The 22,805-nt window shown below is 46.6% G+C and overlaps 1 protein-coding gene across 1 annotated transcript; it reads right to left on the minus strand.

Annotated features, from left to right (window-relative positions):
* Positions 1 to 5,521: 5,521 nt before the first annotated feature.
* Fbp2 (fructose-bisphosphatase 2) lies at positions 5,522 to 21,011 on the minus strand. The gene is made up of 7 exons (XM_005078433.4): positions 20,724 to 21,011; positions 16,548 to 16,710; positions 14,517 to 14,609; positions 12,425 to 12,565; positions 9,750 to 9,887; positions 8,024 to 8,143; positions 5,522 to 5,931 (listed from the first exon to the last, which is right to left on the minus strand). Exons 1-7 carry the CDS (start codon positions 20,891 to 20,893, stop codon positions 5,737 to 5,739), a joined length of 1,020 nt encoding a protein of 339 aa, XP_005078490.1. The 5' UTR covers positions 20,894 to 21,011; the 3' UTR covers positions 5,522 to 5,736.
* Positions 21,012 to 22,805: the final 1,794 nt, after the last annotated feature.

Consider the following 22,805-nt stretch of genomic DNA (forward strand, 5'->3'; position numbering starts at 1 on the left):
ATTTCAAGTGGGGAAAGACAGCCAGGTTTCATATGTTCAGATTGCTCTGCCCTGTCTGTATAAGATTCCTCCTTCCCAGGCACAGGGCATACTCCTCTCGAATGAAGGTCTGCTGCTCTGATGTCTGACGAGCTACCTTAAAGATTCCTGCATGGGTATCTCATACACGGAGAGGACACAGAGGAAACTGAAGGTATTTTCCTCTCAGTGTCTTGACTTGCTGGAAAGAGGTTCTTGTTCATGTGAACAAGTAGGGTCATTTTTCCCATAAGCAAAGGTATAGGAAGAACCTTCATGACATGAGATTTTTTTGTATCAATTTGGGGGTAAAACTTAAAAACACAGATAACAAAAAAGATCTGCAGTATTCATACTGAGTTCACTGAAGTGAGATGCCACTAAAGTGGATCTGATGTCATGTACAGGCAAAGGGAAACCCAAGAGCCGGGGGCTACCTGCTCCTCTCTTCTTGCCTAATAGATGAGATGAGATGAGATGGATCTTAGAACCTTCCCCCTTTGGATGAAAGCTTTCTGGACTGTCATTTCTAGAGTCTCTTGAGGACAACTATCAATCTTTTTTGCCCCACACTTGAGTATGTGTCCCCCAAATCCCCACCCACTGCTGCAAAGAGGAAGGGATCATAACATCAAGCCACTGACAGCTAGAGCCACCACTATAGGTAGAACACAAAAGCGGCCACTTCCAGGATTCTGAGCTCTGGCCTTGTTCTGTACTTCTGGAAAAACTCCAGCTAGGGTTAGGGCAGGAGCATGCTAGCTACTTGCTAATGCCCTCTAAGCATGCTAGCTGATACCAGAGGAATCTATCTGGTACTGAAACATGGAATGATCCTTTACACTGTGAGAGTATATGTCACTGTGATTGGTTTAATAAAGAAATTGACTGGCCAATAGCCATACAGGATAAGATGAGGTAGGAGAACCAGACTAAGGACACTGGGAAGAAGAAGGGAAGAGTCAGAGGATTTGCCGGTGAGATGCAGAGAGGAAACAACAGATGCAAGATGAAAGAGAGGCAATTCCACGTGGCAGATTGTAGATTAATAGAAACGGGTTCATTTAAGTTACAAGAGCTAGTTAGTAATAAGCCTGAGCTATCAGCCAAACATTTGCAGTCATTAGATTCAGTCTGAGTATTTGGGAGAAGCTTCTGGGACACAGGAAAACTCCAGCTACACTGATATATAAGGGGATGATCCCCTTTGTCACAGGAATAAAGACACATGCATTCAGTATTCAGGGAGGCCAGGCCTGGATTTTCACTAACTAGGATCGAACATAGTCTTGGACTCTTGTGGGATGTGGTTACCTCCTTGTGTTCCTCACCCTCCTCCACTTCCCTGCACAGTATAGCTGAGGAAAAGGAAATGTCTCCGTACTTGTGTGGGGCCTTCCTTGCAAGGGTCTAGTCTTCTTCACAGTTCCCAAAGTGCCCCCGACTTGATGGGGGATGGTCTTCTGTATATACGTTTCTCTTATTGGTTGATGAATAAAACACTGGGCCAGGCAGAAAGATATGTGAAGCTGGGGGATGAGGAGAATACTGGGGAGAGGGAGGCGCCGTACAGACATCATGCTGCCAAAGGAGTAACACGCTGGATTACGGGTAAGCCACAGCCTCGTGGAAATTCATAGACTGAACAGATACGGGTTAATAATTTAGAGAGGCCTAGCCAATAAGAAGCCCAAGCCATCTGCCAATGGCTTGATAATTGATAAAAGTCTTTGTGTGCTTATTTGGGGCTCAAGCGATGTCGGAACCTGGAGGGACCTGGCGGGACAAGAAAATCCAGCAACACCCCCTAGCTTGAGTCACTTACCTGGGAAGTATACAGACTGAACAGGTGCACTCAACAGACTCAGCTCTTCAGAGGCTGACTAGGCAGAGGGATCTGGCCCAGCTGCGTCTGATAGGAGCCGTAAAATCCAGACTCTCTAGATCCACAGCTATGCCTCCATCCCCTGCCCTGGCTTTGATTGGCTGAGTCAGCAATCACATGGGACTCCGGCGGGCGGGGGGGGGGGGTGGAATATAATCCCAGTCTGTGTGAGGCAGGCATGCAGGGGATGGGAGGGGACCGGGGATGCTCAACCCCAAAGCCGTGTGAGAGTTCATTTGCTATTTCAACGTTGTGAGGAGGAGTCTGGATACTTGGAGAAACAACCGGCCAGATAGTATGTCTTGTTTCCCTGATTTATTTCTTGGTCCATTTGTCATTTGTATATGGGAGGATTGCTGATTTTTTTTTCAGTCAGTCTTGTATCCAGCCACGTTGCTGAAGGTGTGTATCAGTTGTGGGAGCTCCCTGATAGACTTTCCAGGGTCACTTAATGTATACCGTCATATCACCTGCAAATAATGGTACTTAGAATTCTTCCTTTCCAATTTATATCCCCTTGACCTCTGTGAGTTTTCCTATTGCTCTAGCTAGAACGTCAGTCACTACATTGAATAGATAAGATGGAGAGAGTGGGCAGCCTTATCTTGTTCCTGATTTTAGTGGAATCCCTTTGAGCTTCTCTCCATTAATTTTATATTGGCTATAGGCTTGCTGTAAATTGCCTTAATTATGCTTAGATTGTCCCTTGCATCCCTATTCTCTCCAAGACTTTTATCATCAAGGGGGTGTTAGATATTGGAAAAGGCTTTTTAGCATCTAATGAGATGATTATGTGGTTTTTCTTTCCATTTGTTTACATAGTGAATTGCATTGACTGACTTTCATATGTTCAACCATGCCTGTATCTCTAGAATAAAACCAGTTTGATCAAGGTGGATGGTCTTTTTTGATGTGTTCTTGGATTCCATTTACAAATATTTGTTGAGTGAAGCCTTTTCCTTGCCAGCCACTTTGGTTTTTCCCCACCAGTTGCCTGGGCTCTGATACGTTGTAGTCCCCAAATAACACACAAGACACTGTATTAATTATGAAGCTGTTGGCCTTGCTTGTTTCTTATTGGCTAGCTCTGACTTAAATATTTACTCCATAATTGTTAATCTAAGTATTTCTCTTACCGGAGAAAAGGGTCCGGACTTCTTCCCCTATGGCAGCTACATGATGACTCCCTGTGTTTCTCCTTCCCAGAGTCCTCCTTGACTCCTAGTCCCACCTATCTTGCTTCCCTATTGGCCAACAGTGCTTTATTCAACAACCAATAAGAGACAGATTTACAGAATGGCATCTCCCATCATCTCCTCTTTTCTGTTGGGTTTTTTTTTTGCATCTATATTACTTTTATAAATTTTATTTAAATTAGAAATAATCTTATTTTACATATCAATCCCAGTCCCTCTCCCTCCCACCACCCACTGACCCCCCCATCACATCCCCCATCCACTCCCCAGGGAGGCTGAGGTCTTCCATGAGGGATCATCAAAGTCTATCAAGTCATTTGAGGCAGAGCCTAGGCCCTCCCCCATGTATCTAGGCTAAGAGAGTATCCCTCCATGGGAAACAGCTCCCAAAGTCCATTTGTACACTAGGAATAACTACTAGTTCCACTGCCAGAGGCCCTATAGACTGCCCAGACCTCCTAGCTGACACCCACATTCAGGGGGCCTGGTTTGGTCCTATGCTAGTTCCCCAGCTGTCAGACTGGGGTCCATGAGCTCCCCTTGTTCAGGTCAGCTGCTTCTGTGGGTTTCCCCAGAGTATTCTTTCTATTTTATGGAGGATATACTCTTCCAGCTGGAATGAAGAGATTGCAGCATGAATGACTACATGAAAAATGGCCACGGACCAGAGAAACCACCATGGAATTGCTTCAAATGCTTGGTGCCCTGCTGTGCAAGCCTCTAGGGAAGGAATGAGCAAGCTAGGGATGGCATGTACAGAGGAGGGCTCTCACCTTCACAGACCAGCCTCTGCCTTGTGGTCCCTGAAGTTCGTACATGTCGTGGTGTGAAATTGTGACATTTACTCAGTAAAGCTGCTGCTTCACTAGAGAAAAAAAAAGAGTTCTGAATTTCATTTCCAAAAAGATCTACAAAATTAGATCCTTAAAAATAAAATAAAATTGCTGGGTGGTGGTGTCACACACCTCTAATCCCAGCACTCAGGAGGCAGAGGCAGGTGGAGTTCAAGGCCTGTCAGTGTTCTGTGTGGGTTCATGGAAGAAAATGGGCCAGTCTAGGATAAATTTAGGCTTAGCAAAAAAGCAGTAGGGGAGCGAGCTTCTGGTGAACGGGCTGCCCTGGCTTTGCAAAAGGCCTTTTTTATTGTTACACAATTTACACCTCTTAACAAGTAAGTTTCCACATACCAAAACCTCTTACCTGGAGCTGTTTGAAGGGACAATTTGCCTAAGTAATTCTCAGTCAAGAAATCTCTTGACTTGCCAGACATTCTCTTAATTAAATTTTTCAAAGACACTAGGATCCTTCATGAAGGACTCAGATGAGAATCAAGCACTTCAAACAAAGGTAATGATCACAACAAGTAGTTCAAAGCCTAGGTGCTAACACTCCAGAATTCAAGCTAGATGCAGAGCTAGCTCAGGGGAGATTTCTCATGACAGAGGCCAACCTGGCCTACAGAGCGACTTCCAGGATAGCCAGGGCTACAGAGTGAAACCGTCTTGAAAAAAATAATAAATAAATAAAACAAAGCAAAATTAAGTCGGCTTCTTTCCTGTTTTTGTCTAGTGAATTCTTGTGACCAAACATGTAATTCATCTTGAAGACGGAAGGAAGTATGGTACTGATATTCTAGGAGAAAGAGTGGGTGGCTCTCCTAGTGATTAAGTCAGAATTACACCTCAATTGGGTTTTCTTCCCAGGATTTCACCCATCGTGGTCTGAAAACGTTAAATCACAAAACCCAAAAAATGTTGACTGTGTACGTTTGTGTGGTGTCATTTACTTGCAAATACTTTATACAAATTTAATTGTTCTCTCTCTGTGTGTGTGTGTGTGTGTGTGTGTGTGTGTGTGTGTGTATCCCAAGCTCGTGTACATGCATAGCAGCTACCAATCAAACAAGCTGATATTGTACAGGCATATACTTGTTGCTTAGTCTTGACACAATGTGAGGCAAGGGTGGAACCATTTGACTAGCTCGCTTTCGTTAGACTCTAGGGCCTCTTAAAATACTCCCCCCCCAAAAAAATGAACATGCATAAATTAAAAACTGTAAGCATTCAGTTTAAGTGTGAACTCCACATTTTATAGGGCTTTGCCAAAGGGTAGCCACATCTTCTATGGGGTCTCCTGTCATCCAGTTCACAGACTGGAAAGAGCTCAGTGAGGGACCCAACATCTAGTAGTCATGAGATTCCTAACTCAAAATAAAACACAAAAATATAGATCTCTACTATAACAGCAAGAACACACGTGTGTCTATGTATGTGGACTGAGGAACTTCATGACACTCATTAACTGATCATGTGCCTTTTACCCTTGGGTGAATGGATAGATGCTGGGTACGAGTCAGAAGGTGGAAAGTCACCGTCCTATTAGCCTATTTACATTGCCCATGACAGAAGGCCCATGACAGGAATTCTTTTCACATCCATGTTTTTATTTTGGCCCTTTGACCATATCTTTACCTCTAGCTTCTAAACCTGCCCTTAGCAGCAGGGTGACGTTCTGAGAGTGATCCTAGAAATCTTGATTTGTTTGCCTTTCCCGCTATCTCCATTGATCCTTCATCTAATCTTTCGTACAACAGAGTACAAAGCAAAGAAGAACAGTAAGCTCGTGAGTCCAGGCTCACTACCTGCCTGCCTGGCTTCTCTGCACACAGGTGAGGTACTCTTGCACATCCTCTGGGGACCCCAAAATGAGGGGGACTCGCTGGTGAATAGTCTCAGGCTTCACATCCAGTACAGGCTGGGTGCCTGTGGTTGCCATGCCTCCTGCCTGCTCGATAATATAGGCCACAGGATTGCATTCATACAGGAGCCGGAGCTGCAGAAAAATGAGGACAGGTATATATATACGTTTTTAAAGGCATGCCCCTAAAAATACTGAGAGCCATGTGAATGGCTGAGCTGTCTGTGTGACCTCTGAGCATGAGTGTGTTCCTGAGCCATCAGGGGCCTGACTCCTGAGCTAGCACCCACCGTGGACTGGTATCCACCTCTGCGGTACTATGGGGCTGGTAACCTCTCCTGAGGGGCCACTGACAAGATGAGTCTGAAACAATGTATCATCTGTCTGGAAACATCTGTGTCTATGCTACCAGTTTGGTTTTTTTTCTCATTTTTTTCCATTTTGTTTTCTGGCTTTTGTTTATTTATTGTCATTGGTGCTGCTGCTTCTGTCTCAAGGATATGAACAAAATGTCTTCAGTCTAGGCTGAAGGGCCAGACATTCAAGGTTCAGACTCCAGGGGGAAATGACTAACGTGCTAACCAAACACTTAAGATGCCTTCACCAGAGTCCCTCACAGAAGCAGAAAGACAGAGAAGAGCTAACTTGGGAGCTGTTTTTGTCCCTAATCATCCCCTGGAGGGACACCGGGCAGCACACTCCCAACTGACAGTTCAGCCAGGGAGGTCTTTACCATAGGTGCTTCTAGGATTTTCCCCTTTCCTCCTCCCTTCCTTTGTCTTGGGGACTTGAGGACAGGGAAGAGGATTAAGATGTTGGACTGTAAGTCAGACTGTAACCAGTTTGTCAATTCAGATACATTTTAAAAGCTCAATAATAGCACACAATGCCCTTTTGTGGGTGAGAACTTCAGGTACCTCTGTTGTACACTGCTGGTCTTCAGAGAAAAGCTTCATGGTGCTTTGACCTGCCGGGCATGTGGTCCCCTTTTTTGGTGGGGGGAGGGGAACTCCGTTTAAGATCTACCACAATCATATGAGTCAAGCACACAAGACATGTGTACACATGCATGCTCATGCACACACAGATGTGGTCACAGAGAGCTAAAGCATGGAGTTGAAGAACTGAGGGTGTCTTTGATGTGAGTAATGGTCATGATGCAATGAATTCGTCTCTGCAAAGTACACATTTGTGTAATTATATGTGAACACTTTGGGCTCTCTTACAGTCACCATAATGAGCATATCTAGGGTCTACCTTCTGGAATTAAGAATGTGTCAAGTGGGGGTTTGTTCACATCCTCTGCGCTATCTCACTGGATACTCTGCTGCCCTTTCCTTTCCTGTGGCCCCGTTATGCAGACTGTGTCATGGCTCTGAGGTCAGCAGGTTGGCAAATGTGAGCAAAACACCCACAGAGAGAGATGCCAGACACACAAACCTGTATGTGTGATATAATTTTCACTCGGCCTCACAGTCTGTGATAGATTTCTTCTATTTGAATCTGACATTCCAATAGTGGAAAATCTCAACAGTCAACTTGGATGAGGCATAATGCATGGCGGAGATCTGCCTATGACTTCTGTGGCTGGCCAGAATTCAGATGCATTTCTGTGGGCAGAGTTCTTGCCATGATAGGAGAATTTGGGTAACAAGGTTCCTGCTTGATAATGACTGTTTTCAATATTGTATCACAAAGCTGTTACTGACTCTTCTGTAAGCTACCTTTTAAGTGACATTGAAGGTGCTCTAAATAGAAGGCTTTATTCTGAATTCTTGTGTGGGGCTCAGGGCACATGCAAACCCTCCGAGAACGAGTACAAAGACCAGGCTTACAACACATTTTCTTCTAGAAGTAGATTAATTCCCTGGCAGGGGAGGACCATTAGCCCTGTTCAGTTAGTGCTGCTGATCAAAATCAGACACAGCCTATGAAAGTCTGTGACTCTAGAGAAAGTGGGAGATGAGCATGTGACAATGGAGGAGCAGAGGACCCTTAAGACTTGCCCATCATAGCTGCGTTAGCCTTTTCTTCCCCAAACCTACCACAGCTCCAAAACTTACTAGGAGGAACAAACTTTATCTTCCTCCATGCTCTGAAGGAAACATATGCCCAGAAGCAGCTCAGTAGCCATAACAGTAGCCACAACCCCATAAGAATAGCCTGGGGCAGAAGAATCCCAATAGCTCACTGACTATCCTGGCAGCCAGTGGACACAGGAAGTTACCTTGCCGTTAGGACTCTTCTGGTTGGCTGGGTACATAAAGATTCCGCCATAGACCAGGGTACGGTGCACATCAGCCACCATGGAGCCCACATACCTGGCACCATAAGGTGCACTGCCATCCTATAGGACACACAAAAAAGAGGAAGAGATGAGAACCACCAGGCTTAACGGCTAGCCTGCACCATGCCAGAAGGTTAGAAGCCAAACTGGCATGGCCTCTGCATTTCTGGGAATGGATAGATGGCTCAGTGGTTAAGAGTGCTGGCTGCTCTTCCAGACGACTTGGGTTCCGTTCCTAGAACCCATATGGCAACTCACCACTGACTGCAACTCCAGTTCCAGGGAATCCAATGCCCTTCTCTTCTTCCATTGGTGCAAGGTGTGCAAGCGCTACACAGACATGCACGCAGGCCAAACACCCACAAACATGAAACAAAAATAATCACTTTTTTAAATTACTCAGAAGCCAAAGATTATGTGAGGCAGGGAACATAGTTACATTGGGCAAGTGCTCGCATGCAGAAGTTCAATTCCAAAAAAATCCACATTAAAGAGTATGGTATGGGGATACACGCTTATAATCCTGGTGCTGAGGAGGTAGATAGAGATGACTAGATTCCTGGGACTCACTGTCCAGATAGCCTGGTCTTCTTGGCAAGCTCCAGACCAATGAGAGATGCTGTCTTGCACAACGGGTGGATATCACCCAAGGTATCTGTTGACCTAAACACACACACACACACACACACATACACACACACACACGTACACACAAACAGAGAGAGAGGGAAGGAAGCAGGGAGAGCAAAGGAAATATTGTGTGTTTTGAGTGGGTAGATATTTCCCTTTCCATTCCCCTCCACGTAATACTGTAGGGAGGTGTGGGTGCAACTCAGTGCTCCAGTGCCTTTGCAGAATGTATCCAAGAATCTTAGTTAGAGCCCCAGCATCACAAACAATAATAATAACCGCAGAATCACCCACAGTTAGCCCAGGACCCTGATATGACAGCCTGCAAACTGGACTCCTATCGTGGGACATTTTGATCACACTCTGACACTCCTGAGGCTGCCAATAAAGTTAAACTTCAAATTGGAGGGTGGAGCCAGCATTCAGCTGGTCAGAACTAACCATGAAGTTTTTGGAGGACCCAGATTAGGACAGGGAGACACAGGAAGGAATAGGGAGGGGCTTAGGAAGATTTGTGGCCCTTCTTGATCTGGAAGTGTGGAGAGGCAGAGTCAGCTGGTTGCTCCTCCATCACTCTTTGGATCTATCTGGTTGCTAATCTCAATATTTGAATCCTGAGCTTTATTTAATAATAGAACAACATAAGTAATCGCTTCCTCTGGTGCGTCAGACTCCCGGATGTGATCATACTCCATCTCCAAGCAGAGATAACTGGGTATTCAGAATCTATAGATTACGGATTAACAAACAGATGACCTGAGAGCAGTTCTGGCTGAAGTTAGTGGATTTTTAAAATGTGGCCCCTTGGCAAGTTCCCCAGAGGGACTGGGTTGGGGAGTATTCTTTTTAATACGTAGTTTCAAAGGGTACAAAGATGGTTGATCATTTATGAAGAAGGCAGAGTCCATCAAACACATGCAGGGCCAGAGCTGGAAATAATGGCATCAACCCCTTTAAAGAGACGGAGGCGTCATTCACATAGCACACCACTGAGACAGCCTGCTCCCTGCTGTTGGCCCAGGCTGTCTTCACTCACCTCAGGGAATTTCTTCTTCTGTACATACTCAGTGGTGGCAGCATCAAAATACTTGGCATAGCCCTCGTTGAGGCTAAAAATCTTCCCTTTCTTCTTAATCCTGACATCTTTTTCCACCAGCACAAATTCTCCAAGAGCCTGGAGAGATAAGAGACTTCAGGAAGGTGAGCCACACCAGGAAATAGAACTAAGAAGCAAGAAGCACACCACAAAACGGTCAGGAGATGTTAGGAGATAACTGGAAGGACCCCAGGCTTCCCTGGAGTCATCTGGAACCTGCCATGTGGTGTTTTCATAAGTGATAGGAAGAATAAAATTATGCCCAAGCAGTAATGGAATAAGAAATAAAACAGATCAAAGAGGCCATGATATTTTGCTTCTATGTGGGTTTTTTTTTCAATGCCATTTCTAAGCAACCTAGCTGAATTAATGCCTAGGTTTTCTTCCCCAATTTAACGTCTTCAGGGCACCAACAATGAGAGAAAGAAGCTACACAGACAAAAGATAGAAACGGTTTTACCATCAGTTTGTGGTCCGATTCTATGTTAATGAGTCGGTCTTGAAAACCATTACTATTAACTGATCTCCTGACCACATCTACCAGGAGAAAAGAGGAAATACTTCCAATCTGTTACTGGATTCACTCTGCAAAAGGAGATTAGTGGCAAAAAAAAAAAAAAGCTAAAAGAATTCTCATAATTGTTAATGAAATCGTGGCAAATGGCCCCTGCAGTCCCTGCAGAACATCCCTCAACCAACTCTCCATCTGGTCTGGATATCTCCTCCCTCAGGACTGATAATACCAGTGTTGCCTTAAATATTTCTGTCTGCAGGGCCCACATCTGTGTTAATGCTGGTGACGGCTTGAAGAATATAAAGAGCTTCGGTGACGGCTCATAGCTGAAGGCCAGGCCAGAAGCTGCCCAAGGAATATCAGTTTTACTCCCCCAAATACATAGACAAAGCTATGCCAACTATGTCTCAAATGGGACAGAGTCTAGGAAACTCAGCACCTACAGAGATCTCCACCCCTTTCTCTCTCCTGAGCGAGGCCTGCTTCCTTCCCCGAGAGTCTCTGTGTGGTGCTCAACATTCCTGCCCGCAAGATGCTGGATGAAGACACCCAGGTCTGAGTTTCACCCACATCTACACAGCATCTCATCCAGAACGAACCTCTCCCTCCTCAAACGCCCCTCAAATCACCAACTAAGGACCTTAACAAGCCCACCCCAGCGTCCTTTCAAGACTCTCCCTCCTTGCCACAGAAACCCAACTTCTTTTGATTATAAGTAAAGTGTATCTCTGGTAGTCTTTAGTTCCCAGCCATCAATCAGTCACTGTCTTTACTTCGTGATGGCCTTCTACAACATTCTGAAGAGGATCTGGAAGCCACAGGACACACAGAGTCAACTTGAGAACTGCAGGCAGTTGCCTACTCTCTGCCTGTTGCCATGACAGCCTGAACACAAGTCGCTGGGTGTCCATACCATACAGTCTGATCTGTTGGTTGACTGTTTCATTTGAGAGTTCCTTTATCACGGCTGCCTACAATGGCACTTTGGAGTATTCAAGTTGTTCAGTAAATATTTGCCAACTTGAATTAAAATCAAATTCTGAATTTCCCACTAAAGTGAATACTAGAATCTCTGAAGCACTTTGGTCACAATTTTCGATTTTTTTATGAGAGCTTCGCATCTTCAACAAAGCACCTTGGCACTAGCAGGTGAAGCTCCCGGCATGTAAAGAAGGAAGTCTAATTTGGAAACACTTTCAATGTTTTTTTTTTCTGTTTTAATCTGCAACCCCATAAAATCTTAGCCTTCCTTTTCAAAATTCTGCTTTTACCCAGTTTTTTTTCTTCCTTTGTCCAGGACTGTGCTGTCACAATTTTCATCTGTTCAAAGACCTTCATCTGCCTCTTCCCTTCCTACTGTTGAGTGTTCTGCCTTCGTGAACAGTGTGAAGAATGACACAGTACTTGAAGGGACCATTTAGCACCCAGGAATCTCCCTACGGTGGAATTCCGGCACACTGGGGAAAATCCTCCAAGCCCTTGCTGATCCTCCAAGCCCTTGCTGCCCATAAAGGAAACTATTAGTCATGTGGGTATATTTTAATTAACATTTTAAATAGTGTAAAGACCCACTTGCTCACTTCAAGCAGTTGGTCATCACAGAAGTGAGAGGCAGCTGGACTAGGCAGTCAGGGAATAGAACCCATAATCTCAACAGAGGTTCAAGAAGAGGCCTCTCTAAGGATCTCTGGGCCCATCTGGACATTGGTGTGAGATTGTTATATCACGGTGATCTGTAAACTACGCGGGGTGAATGTACTTGTGGAAAACAAACTCTGCTCCAGAAACTATGCAAAAGGAGGCTGAGCATCTTCACCAAAAAGAAAGAATAAACGTTCAAAGAGATACATTAACATGATTTAGACATTGGGGGTCATTACATGAAACCCACTACATATGACCAATTTTATGTTTTTATGTGTCAGCTAAAATAAACTTATTTATACAAAAAAAATTACATGAGGTTCTTCATATATTTCTCGATACAGTCCTCTAACTCCAAAAAGCAAGTACACAAAATGGCCAGAAAATTATCCCATGGATAGGAATTCAAACACAGAAACCCATGGAGTCCCCCAGGAATGCTGTATTCATTACCTACCGGGTCCAGCATGAAGAGATCCACTCCTTGCCCCGTGGAGAGGGCCACCAGGGTTGCGCTGCCGTAGAGTGCATAGCCTGCAGCCACTATATTGCGGCCAGGCTGCAGGGCGTCCTTCTCGGAAGGCTCATCCTCTGTGGTCTGCAGAAAACAAGGAGAAATGCAATACGTGGTGTTGCTATGGTGCCCAGAGAGAGCCCTTCGCCGGAAGCTGCATCTCAGAGCTCCTGAAAAACCCTGTCTCAAAAAAAAATTCTGCAGCCCTTACCCCCCTGCACATGAATGCAGCTGCTTTCGCATATCTCAGGAAGTGAGCATCTTCAGCCCTTGTCCTGGAAAGGGAAACTGAGATTTGCTCTCCTATCTCCACACACTTGGCTGCTGTTATGATTTGGGTATGAAGCATCCTTAGCCCCCAAAGGTTCCTGTGTTAAGTAAAAGCTTGGTCCCCAGCCAATGGAACTGTTTGAGGACATTCTGGAAATTTTACAATGTTGCCCCTAAAGCTATCCAATACCTCCTCCTGAGTGTGCTTATGGTCCACATTTTTGTTGGAAACAGTATCAGAGGAGACACACTAGGAAGGAAACTACTGGGCTGTGTCTTTGGTGGCTCTCTCCTGCCCCTCTGTAAATGGAGTTCTTAATCCATCTGAGTAATAAAAACTCAGAGTCTGATATAGAGAAAAACACAGAGAGATCAGAGAGAAGAGGCAAACCACGGCCACACCTTACCTCCTTAGCATCTCAGCAGACAAGAGAGTGAGTTCCTGTCTCTCCCTGCTTATATCCTGTTTCCACACAGCTAGTTTACTTCCTGTCTGTCTGCACAGACCTCTATGGTTAGCTAGTGGCAAGCTCCATTCTCTCACCTTCAGACAGGCTTTATTTGTACATGCAAGATGTCACCACATCTCTCTCTTTATGTCTCTCTGTGGTCCCTGACCTCCATCAGCTGATGAATCTCCTCCAGCATGTACTCCCACCACCATGATGTCTGTCCAAGTGCATGGATTTGGTCACCATGATGAAAAGATGATATTGCTACTTCATGTTTAAGCTATATATTTGGAAAACTTCTTCCTTTCAGTGGTTGGCACCCTGTACAGTAAGCAAAAATGAGGCTGACTCGGATAATTCTAAGCTGCAGCAAAAGCATCCAAAGGGAGTGGCTGCTCAGGCTGAGCCAGAGCAAAGAGTGTTCTTGGGTCTGTCTGAAAGCTGCATCCTGTCCAGAGCACTGGAAGATGCTCAAACCACCAACTTTGTAACTGCCACAAGTCACATCCCCAACTGTCGCAATGATCGTTACTCAGATGCCCTGCAAGGTAGACATGTTATCTCCACGTTACAAATGAAGAGTTTAGAGCCTCGGTAATCGAAAAGCTCACACATCATGAAGCATGTGGTGCTGAAATATTTTGGTGGATAGAAACTCATGAGTATTTCCTTCTCAGCATGTTTTTCACATGTATGTGTGTGCATGGATGGGAAAGGTGTGTGTGTGTGGTGTGTGCGTGCGCGAGCGCGTGCACGTGCGTAGGTGTGTAGAGGCCAGAGGACAGCCTCAGGTTTATCTTCCTGAATACTGTTCTCTTTCTTTGAGACAAGGTCTCCCACTGCCCTGGCAAGGCAAATTCTACACTATCCTGGTGTTGTGGGCCGGAGTCAAATTGTAGGTGCACTAAAACATGCATTGTATAAAGTTACATGCAAGTGATGACCGAAACAGAAATGTAAGAAACACAACTGAGTTTCAAGTTCATCCCTAAAACAACTCCTTATGCATTTGCAAACATTCCAAAATCTGAAACCCAAGAACTTCTGGCCCCCAGCGTTTTAGATAAAGGATATGCAGTCTATGAAGTGCCTGGCATCTCAGTCCCTTCCAGACAATAAAAAAAACGAGGTCCCTCGGGAGTCACACCCCTCTGCCCTCCCAGGAGGTGTTAGGAAAAGGTAGATGGAAACTTCCAGTGAAGAACCCAAGGCAGGGGTTTGCTGTGTTTCTGGAGTCGCCTATAGTGTTGTGTCCTGCAGGCTCAGTGGTCAGTCTAGGAACCATCTGGAAAGACATCAGCTTATCTACTCACCTTTCTGTAGATAGCAAATATAGTTCCAATGGAGGCCAGGCAGTCAATGTTGGAAGAGCCATCCAGCGGGTCGAAGCAAACCACGTATTTCCCCTAAATCACAGGGACAAATGCCCAGTCAGCACTCCTGCCCATCGTCACGAATGCTCTATATTTGAGCTGTATCTGACTGATGTCTACACTGGCAAGAGATTTAGACCCATGCCCCCCCCATATTCCCGCATCCCCCAAAGCCGTTGCTCGACAGGTATCTGCTACGTGCCTGGTGTATGCTGAAAAATACACTAGAGACCACTTGCTGGAGGCTCCGGTGGTGGAACTGGTGTTCAAACTCAAAAACGCAATACACAGGCAAACACGCTCCTAAGGTAACGGCGAGTGCCATGTAGATAACTTAAGCCCGGTGAGTGGGTAGAATGTGGGCAGAGCTAACTTCTGATGACGCACCCGGTCGGGATTAAGCAAAGCAGGCACACGGAGGATTAGATGGAAGAATGTCAGACAGGCGGATTTTCTAGTGTTCCTAGCACAGACATAGAAAGAAGGTTAGAATACATCCAAGAAGTAATATGCAGGAGTGACAGATAACGGTGGAGGGGGTGAGGGCCGTGCTATTGGAATTTAAAGGTGAAGGATAACAGATGTTACGTGGGTTGTGTCAAACAGGGGCAAGGGGCTTAATAAATGTGTATTCTCTATCTTTTCAGTTCTCCTTCCAATTACAAAGAAATCACTACCCTTCCCCAGCCTGATTCCCAATGTGTGTAACAAGGACCAGTAGGTCACCACGGAAACACGGTCCTTTTTGCTTCTCTTTTGCTGTGATGAAGCGCTCTGGCCAGACCGTTTTAATTTACACCTCCAAGGTAACAATTCATTGTCACAGGAAGCCCAGGCAGAAGCCCAAGGCAGGAACTGGAGCAGAACCCTGGAGGAGTGCTGCTTACCAGTTTGCAGTCCTCATGGCATGCCCAGCCTGATTGCTTATACAATCCTGGACCACCTTCCCAGAGACGGCACAGCCCACCATAGGCTGAGCCCTCTCCCATCAACAATAAATTAAGAAAATGTCGACGGGCATTGGTGGCGCACGCCTTTAATCCCAGCACTCGGAAGGCAGAGGCAGGTGGATCTCTGGGCATTCGAGACCAGCAAGGACTACCAAGCAAGTTCCAGGACAGCCTCCAAAGCCACAGAGAAACCCTGTCTCGAAAAACCAAAAAAAAAAAGAAAAAGAAAAAGAAAATGTCCACAGAGCCGGGTGGTGGTGGCACACGCCTTTAATCCCAGCACTCGGGAGGCAGAGGTAGGTTTGTTTGAGGCCAGGCTGGACCGGCAGCCTCCAAAACAATACAGAGAAACCCTGTCTCATAAAACCAAAAAAAAGAAAAGAAAGAAAAGAAAATGTCCACAGACTTGCCCATGAGCCAATCCGATGGAGGTAGTTCCTCAACTGTGGATCCCTCTTCCCAAGTGACTCTAGTCACTTCCCAGTTTGACTCTAGGTCAAACTGATAAAAACCAACCAGAATGTTACTGTGATTGGATGTTGGCTGAATTGTTGGCCACTAGAAAATGTCACTCTTTAATAAATTATTGTGTTTGCAGTGAATGTAAACCCTTTCCGTGCACCATAGGATCATCATGAATTGTTCCCTGGACGGGTCTATTTTGTCAGGCAGGGGAAGACCCACCTCCTCTGAGGAAGAGGACTTGTGCAGGGAAGGTCATAGATAAGAAATAGAGAGGGACTGAATCAGAGAGTGTATTGTATAGCTCTTCCCCAAAAGAAGACAAGGGGGCCAAGACCTGTTTAATGATGCACTAGACGACATATACCCCCAAAGGGTATGAGAGCACACGAGATTTCCAACTCAAGAACTGAGAAACCCTGCCTCCAGAAAACAAATGTCCCAAAATAGAAGAAAGAAAAAAAATCCCAGAAAAAAAGACTAAGCAAGAAAACACGTCTCTGAGCCCGGTAGCATCATCTACTGACATGTGGGGTGCTGCAGCCCACCGTAGACACACCCTCTTCTCCTTGGCTGTGATGACTGCCTCCTTGTTCTCTTCGGAGACTAGGACGCAGGTGCTGTAGGAGGACTGGAGCATGTTGATGACCAGGGAGTTGGAGAGCACGTCCAGTTTCTTCACCTCGTCTCCCGTCACATTCACGCTTCCTGCAATTCCATATCTGGGGAGACAGGGTGGGTTAAGTCATTGAAGGGGTCTTAACTCCAGTAAAGAGTGAAAAAAAATAAGGAAAAAAAAAAGGGAAACACTGTTACAATGGAGAGAGTTGGGTCTCTGTATAATTACGAGATGCATGATTTAGAAAATGGGACAATTAAATGAAGGGATAATCAACTTAAAAAAAAAAAGATCCCAAACCAACAGCACACCTACCCTCCTTCCATGCCACTGACATCTCCGAATTATAACTATATAGGGAGCGTGCTATGACACAAAGAAGTGCCCCTTCACATTACTTCCTTTACACCTTGGGGACACTGTCATATTTCCTTGGTCTCCCAGGAAGACTGGCCAGATTCAGCACCACTAAAATGCAGACCCCCCCAGGCTTGGCACTTACAGCTAGAGATAGTAGGAGAGCCCCTAAAATCAGACGCATCGTGATCACAAAGGATGCCATAGCTTTCCTACACTGGAACGTCAAGCTTCAGCTTTAAACCCGCACAGAGACTTGAGCTTTAGAAGAGTGATACGCAACCATCCCCTTCCCGTACCTCAAGCCTTCAGGGTGTTCCCAACAGCTTCGATCTCACCTCACTCCACCCTTCTGTAAGTTTGTCAGTTTGAAACAAACCAGAGTCGCCTAAGGAAGAGGGAACCTCAGTTGAGGAATTGCCTTCATGAGGTTGGCCTCTGCTAATGTCCACTAGGCATTTTCTTTTTTTTTTTTTTTGCACCAGAAATAGTTTAATATATATTAAGAAAACCAGATAACAAGGAAAAATATATTTTCTCTTAGCAAACAAAAGGTAAGTGAATCAATCTTTTTTCACAGTAGAAATAAATTATGCACAACGTAAGTCCCTGCCTTGTATTATGCTGTTTTGATAAAATACCACTAGGCATTTTCTTTATGACTGACTTGTAGGGAGAGATCTCGCGTATATCTGCCACACTGACCACGCCCAAACGGTGGGGGAAGAGAGATAAAGGGGCCCTCGCTCTTTGGAGGGCTGCGATCGAGGTCGGAGTCGAACAGAGCGCTGACCTCAGTTCTCGGCTTCTCATGCAAGTGACTTCTCTCTCTCTCTAATAAAGTATCATGTGATCCCCCCCCACCCCCAGTATCCTTGGCGTGGCTGGTTTACCAACATCACCGACTGGTGTAGGAGGGCCCAGCCAGCTGTGTGTGGTGTTACCCCTCAGCAGGATGCTATTAAAAAAAAAAAAAAAAAAACCGGGCTGAGCAAGCCACGAAAAGCAAGCCAGTAAACAGCATACCTTGTGGTTCCTCCTTCAATTCCTACCATAAGGTTCCTGCCTTGAGTTCCTGCTCCATGATAGACCACATGCTGCAGTACGATGAGATTAAACCCTCTGCTCCTCCAAGCTGATTCTGGTTATGGTATTCGTCCCAACATGGGCTATCGGACCCACACTCAGAGCCAGGTTAGAACAACCCAAGTATCTCCGCCTCCCACTCCTGCAGTGAGACTGTGAGTCCTGCCTGGGCTGCTCCGGTTCCACCAGCATGGGAACCCTGTCGGGTGCGCCCCCGCGCCACCCCGGGCAGCTGCTCCCCTCCTTTCCTCTGCTCCTGCCGTCCCCAAAGTGTGATGCTTGCTGCTACTCACCCTCCTAAGCACCCCCCAAGAACCCTCCCGTGTCCCGTCTATGAACCAGGCACACCTCTGTGGTGCCCTCATGGTGCTGCACGGACTGGTTGTGGGAGACTTCCTTCTGTGTCACCCACTTGCTAAGCGCAAGGGCCACGTCTTGCTAACCTGCCTTTCCGTAGTCTGCGCACAAGAAACCTTTGCCGCACTGTGGAGAAAGGATGGGGGTGGGGGGAGGGGCGTGGTGGAGCCTTTTACCTTCTCTCTATATTCATTCACTTGTTTGTAGAAGAAATCCTGGGGGGGGGGGGGTGCGAACAGGTGGCTGGAGTTGAGAACCGCTGACGGGCCCTAGCTTTGCCAAATGCATTCCCTCTCCTTCCTGACTGACTCCACCCCCATCCAGAATTTGATGAATGTATAATGATGAGCCTTGGGAAACAACCCGGCAAGCCAACGACAACAGTAACAATAAAATTGGGTTGTTTTGCATCAGGATCGCAGCCTCATGCGTAATAATGAGTCTTGAGGCAGCTGCTGCTGGAAAATGGAGAGCCGGGCAGATGTCCAGCCTGCAGCCCACAGGCCACGTGCATCCCAGGATAGCTATGAACGCAGCCCAACACATCTTTAAACCACAGTGCGCTGTCACAACGCCAAAAGACTGAGCACACCTGCACGGGACAGCGCCAGGACACCTGCAGTCCCTTTCTCATCCGCTGTGGCTACTCTCTGTGTGTGGAGGGGTTAGGTTTTCTCCTCTGTGAGGAGGAGCAGGTCCAGGGACGTGGGACCAGTCTGACACCATTTCTAGGGTGGTGCCTGCCACCTAGTGGTCAATAATCACATAGGCCAAGCTTCAAATTTCCTCCAGTCCGGTCTTGGAACCACGGTAGTTAATAAGTTGGGGGGGGCATTTCTTGAGTATTTATCACAGGCCTGGAACTCCCATCACAATAACTTACCAGCCCTTACTACAACCCCGTGAGTCGGAGCAACTAGTACCTTCCCAGTTCACAAGCATGGAGGTCTCAAGCAAGAATGAACCATCGTCCACAGACACAAGGTAAGGAAAACCAAGTTAAATAAGGCACTTAACTATCTAGTCCCTAAGGCCCCTTGGTCAGACACTGAGTTACTGAGAAGCAGGTTGCAGCAGATACATGAGAACCCTGCCAAGACAGGAGCTGAGAGGCCTTCACAGAGGAGAGAGACAAGTGTGGTCAAACGTCCCGACTGGTCACAGGCAACCACCCTAATTATAGCAGAGCTGGGACACGGGAGAGGCAAAGATGCTATCATAATGTCACTTGGGATGTAATCGTCACACATGTAGGCACCTCACATTCTGGGAGCATGTTCTTAAAGGCAGAGCTCAGTCATTCTACCAATTGAGGTAATAATGCAGTTAAGGGAACCCACGGGCAGGAGAAGCAGACGAGCATCCTCAATGTGGGTCCCACTACTAGTCCTTAGCACTGCTATAATAAGATTTAATGGTTTTATGATGGAATTTATGGTATTAATGCTGTCACAGTTTGGGGTTAAAGGTACCACACTGTTAAGAATAGATATTCAAATGGGTGGCATTTGTTGGCCCTTCTTTGGGGGGGGCTTTCCCACTCATCCACTCCCCCACTAAAAAAAATTTAGGTCCCTTCAACTTCCAAGAGGGCCTTCACTGGAATTTCTACAATCATGGAAGGCCGAAGGAAGGTGATTTCTTTTCATCATGGCTTAAAACTGAGACCCCTGACTGTGGCCACCAGCAGCTCCAGCGTGAATGTGACCTCGTTCTGCAAAAGAGAACCCATGCATGACTCTGCTCTGCCTGACCCAGCCCAGCATGTCCGGATTCCCACACACCACGTGAAGATGAAGAAAACAGGCTCCTTCCATGATAGCCAGGGCCCCGAGAATCTGTGGTTTCTAACCCCAACCACCACCATCACCACCACCGTCAGAGGTCGTGACAACCAAACACTTGTACAGGAAAATGACATCAAACATGTTTTAAAGTCCCAGTAAGAATCTGTCCTTGCAAATTTAAGTCATGAGAATTCAATGTGGGTATTGAGAAAGCAAGTGTTACCGTTATAGTAAATGTAACAGGAAAATGTTACAGTAAATAGTAACAGAAAACAAAATCTCACTTTTCTCCATAGCTTGCCACTATGTGGTTTTTATTCCCCTTCCTTTCCTGGTAAAATGTGCCCGAAGGCTGCCTTATCAAAGCAGACACAAAGAATTTTAATGCAACATCCTTGGGGCACAAAAGACAAATTAGGTTTGCACCCGGTTTCTACTGCAAGCACCTGTGGCTCCCACACCCTGGTCTGGGCCTGGGGCTCTGGGCAGCTGTGTGTATGTGTGCCTGCGCATGCTCTCCAGGACTCACAGGTTGGCCAGGCCCGCCTTGCGCACAGCCGAAGAGATGGCTTTGATGGCAGTCAGCATTGAGTTGAGCAGCTGTGTGAGCTCACCAGTCCCTTTGGCCTGCCGCCCTTTTTCCATAACATAGCGGGTCAGGGTGAGCATGTCTGTCTCAAAGGGGCTTCTGTCCGTCATTGTGGCAGGCGAGACCTCCAAAGCCTCCTCTCTTCCTCACGGGAATGCTTGCTTCCTCGGGGCAGCAGCCTCACAGCCTGCACGCTGAAGAGAAGCTCCCACTGACTGTGCCAGGGCGCAAGGGAAAAGGGCCCCCCAGCCACGTGACTCAGATAGCTGGACAAGCCCTCAAGGAAACTTCCCTGGCCTCCCTGATCGTGGCAGCTGCCACTGCGCAATAAGCAGGTTGTAAATAGAACAGTGCTGCTGGGAAGGGCTGCCCCGTTCTCCACTTGAGCTCCCTCCTGTCTTTGAAGATGCCAAGAAGCCACGCTCAGCCGCAGGTGAGAGGAGAGAAAACCAGCTAATAAAAAAATGACCCACAAAATCCTCTTATGAGGACACAAAAGTGCTCTCTGCAGACAGCTGCTTCGGGGCCTCCCTGTGATTCTCAGATAGCAGATTGGCAGATACCGTATCTAGGGCATAGGTCATATAACAAACTGATGGCGATCCAAGGATGACTGTATAAGGGGACTTTCAGGTTTATTTCCACTAAGCATGTATGACAAGAGGGATGTCCGTGGGAGGTACCCGAATCTGGAAGATAAATGTGACATTCCTAGCAAAGTGTCTAGCCCCAGAGTTGATTTATCAGTTTATCTGGTTCCTTATTTTTATTTTAAAGAGTATTTATCTGAAAAGAAACGTCGGGGCTGGAGAGTATAGTCAGAGGCCCCCTTTAAAAGTCCCATTCTGGGGCTGGAAGGACTGCTGAATGACTGGACTAATTGGTAAAAGTGCTTTGCCACACAAACCAGAGGACCTGAGTCTGGGTTCCTCAGTACCTATGTTAAAAACCAGATATGTTGGAGTACGCCTGTAATCCCAGCTCTGGGAAGGAAACGGGAGCAATGGGACCTTGCGTGGCAGCTAGTCTAACCAAATCAGTAAGTTCCAGGTTCAGTGACAGACCCTCCCTGTGTCAAAAATAAAGGAAGACTTCAAATGTCAAGTCCTGGCCCGTACACACAGCTGCCTCTAAACGGTAGAAGTTCAAGTTGCCTACATGGCCTGTGATGGCAGCTGCTGACCTTTGCAAATGCCACAGGGGTTTTTTTGGTGCACATGACAGAGCTGAGACTTAAAAGAGCAGCCGAGGTGACGGTCCAGGGTCTGGGAGACAGCTGTCTCTCACGGGTATTTCAGGAGAGCTGACATGTTAGCAACAGAGTTATTGGAGACCTGGTTGTGTGCCCTGAAAAAAACACTCACAAGTCTAAGTGGATCGGGACAAATGGATCCCGGACCAGGCAGTCCTTGCTCCATTATCCACCTGGAGGACCTGAACCTAGAAATATGTTTCTGGAATGTTGTCTGAGGAAGACCTTTCTAATACTGTCACACGATTCCCAACACAGTTTCGTCACGGAAGCCCAGCGCCCCTGGACTTGTGCCTTTGGGGTACCTGCTCAGTCTGTGAAGAGTCTCCCACCTAGATGTGACGGCAGCTTCTTGGAAGTCGTCCGGGAAGATGAGGCCGGTGACAGCTGTCCCCACGGGCATTTCAGGACCACATGACACATGTTAGCATGTGTCTTTTTCCTGCAAGGACAGGGTTTGACTTCACGTCATGCCGAACCCAACACGAAAGCACTGACGTGAAGCACTTCTGTCCCTGTGGCTGCGTTTCTTTCTCTTCCAATTCCTAGAGCTCCCAGCACAGGCCCAGGTCACGGCTGCCTCCACCCTCCCTGTTACAGTTTGTGGAGTCACCTCAACACTTCATGGAAACCAAGTGGCATCCCGATAAAGAGCCTCCCCACCCCCTGCGCCCCCTGTCAGGAGGACGGCCCGCACCAAGGAGAGTGAAACATGATGGGAACATACATCCTAGGCCTGCCATAAAACGTCACAGACCAGGTTACTTAAA

This window comes from Mesocricetus auratus, unplaced genomic scaffold (genome assembly GCF_017639785.1).
Source record: "Mesocricetus auratus isolate SY011 unplaced genomic scaffold, BCM_Maur_2.0 Super-Scaffold_100013, whole genome shotgun sequence".
Classification (NCBI taxonomy): Eukaryota; Metazoa; Chordata; class Mammalia; order Rodentia; family Cricetidae; genus Mesocricetus; species Mesocricetus auratus.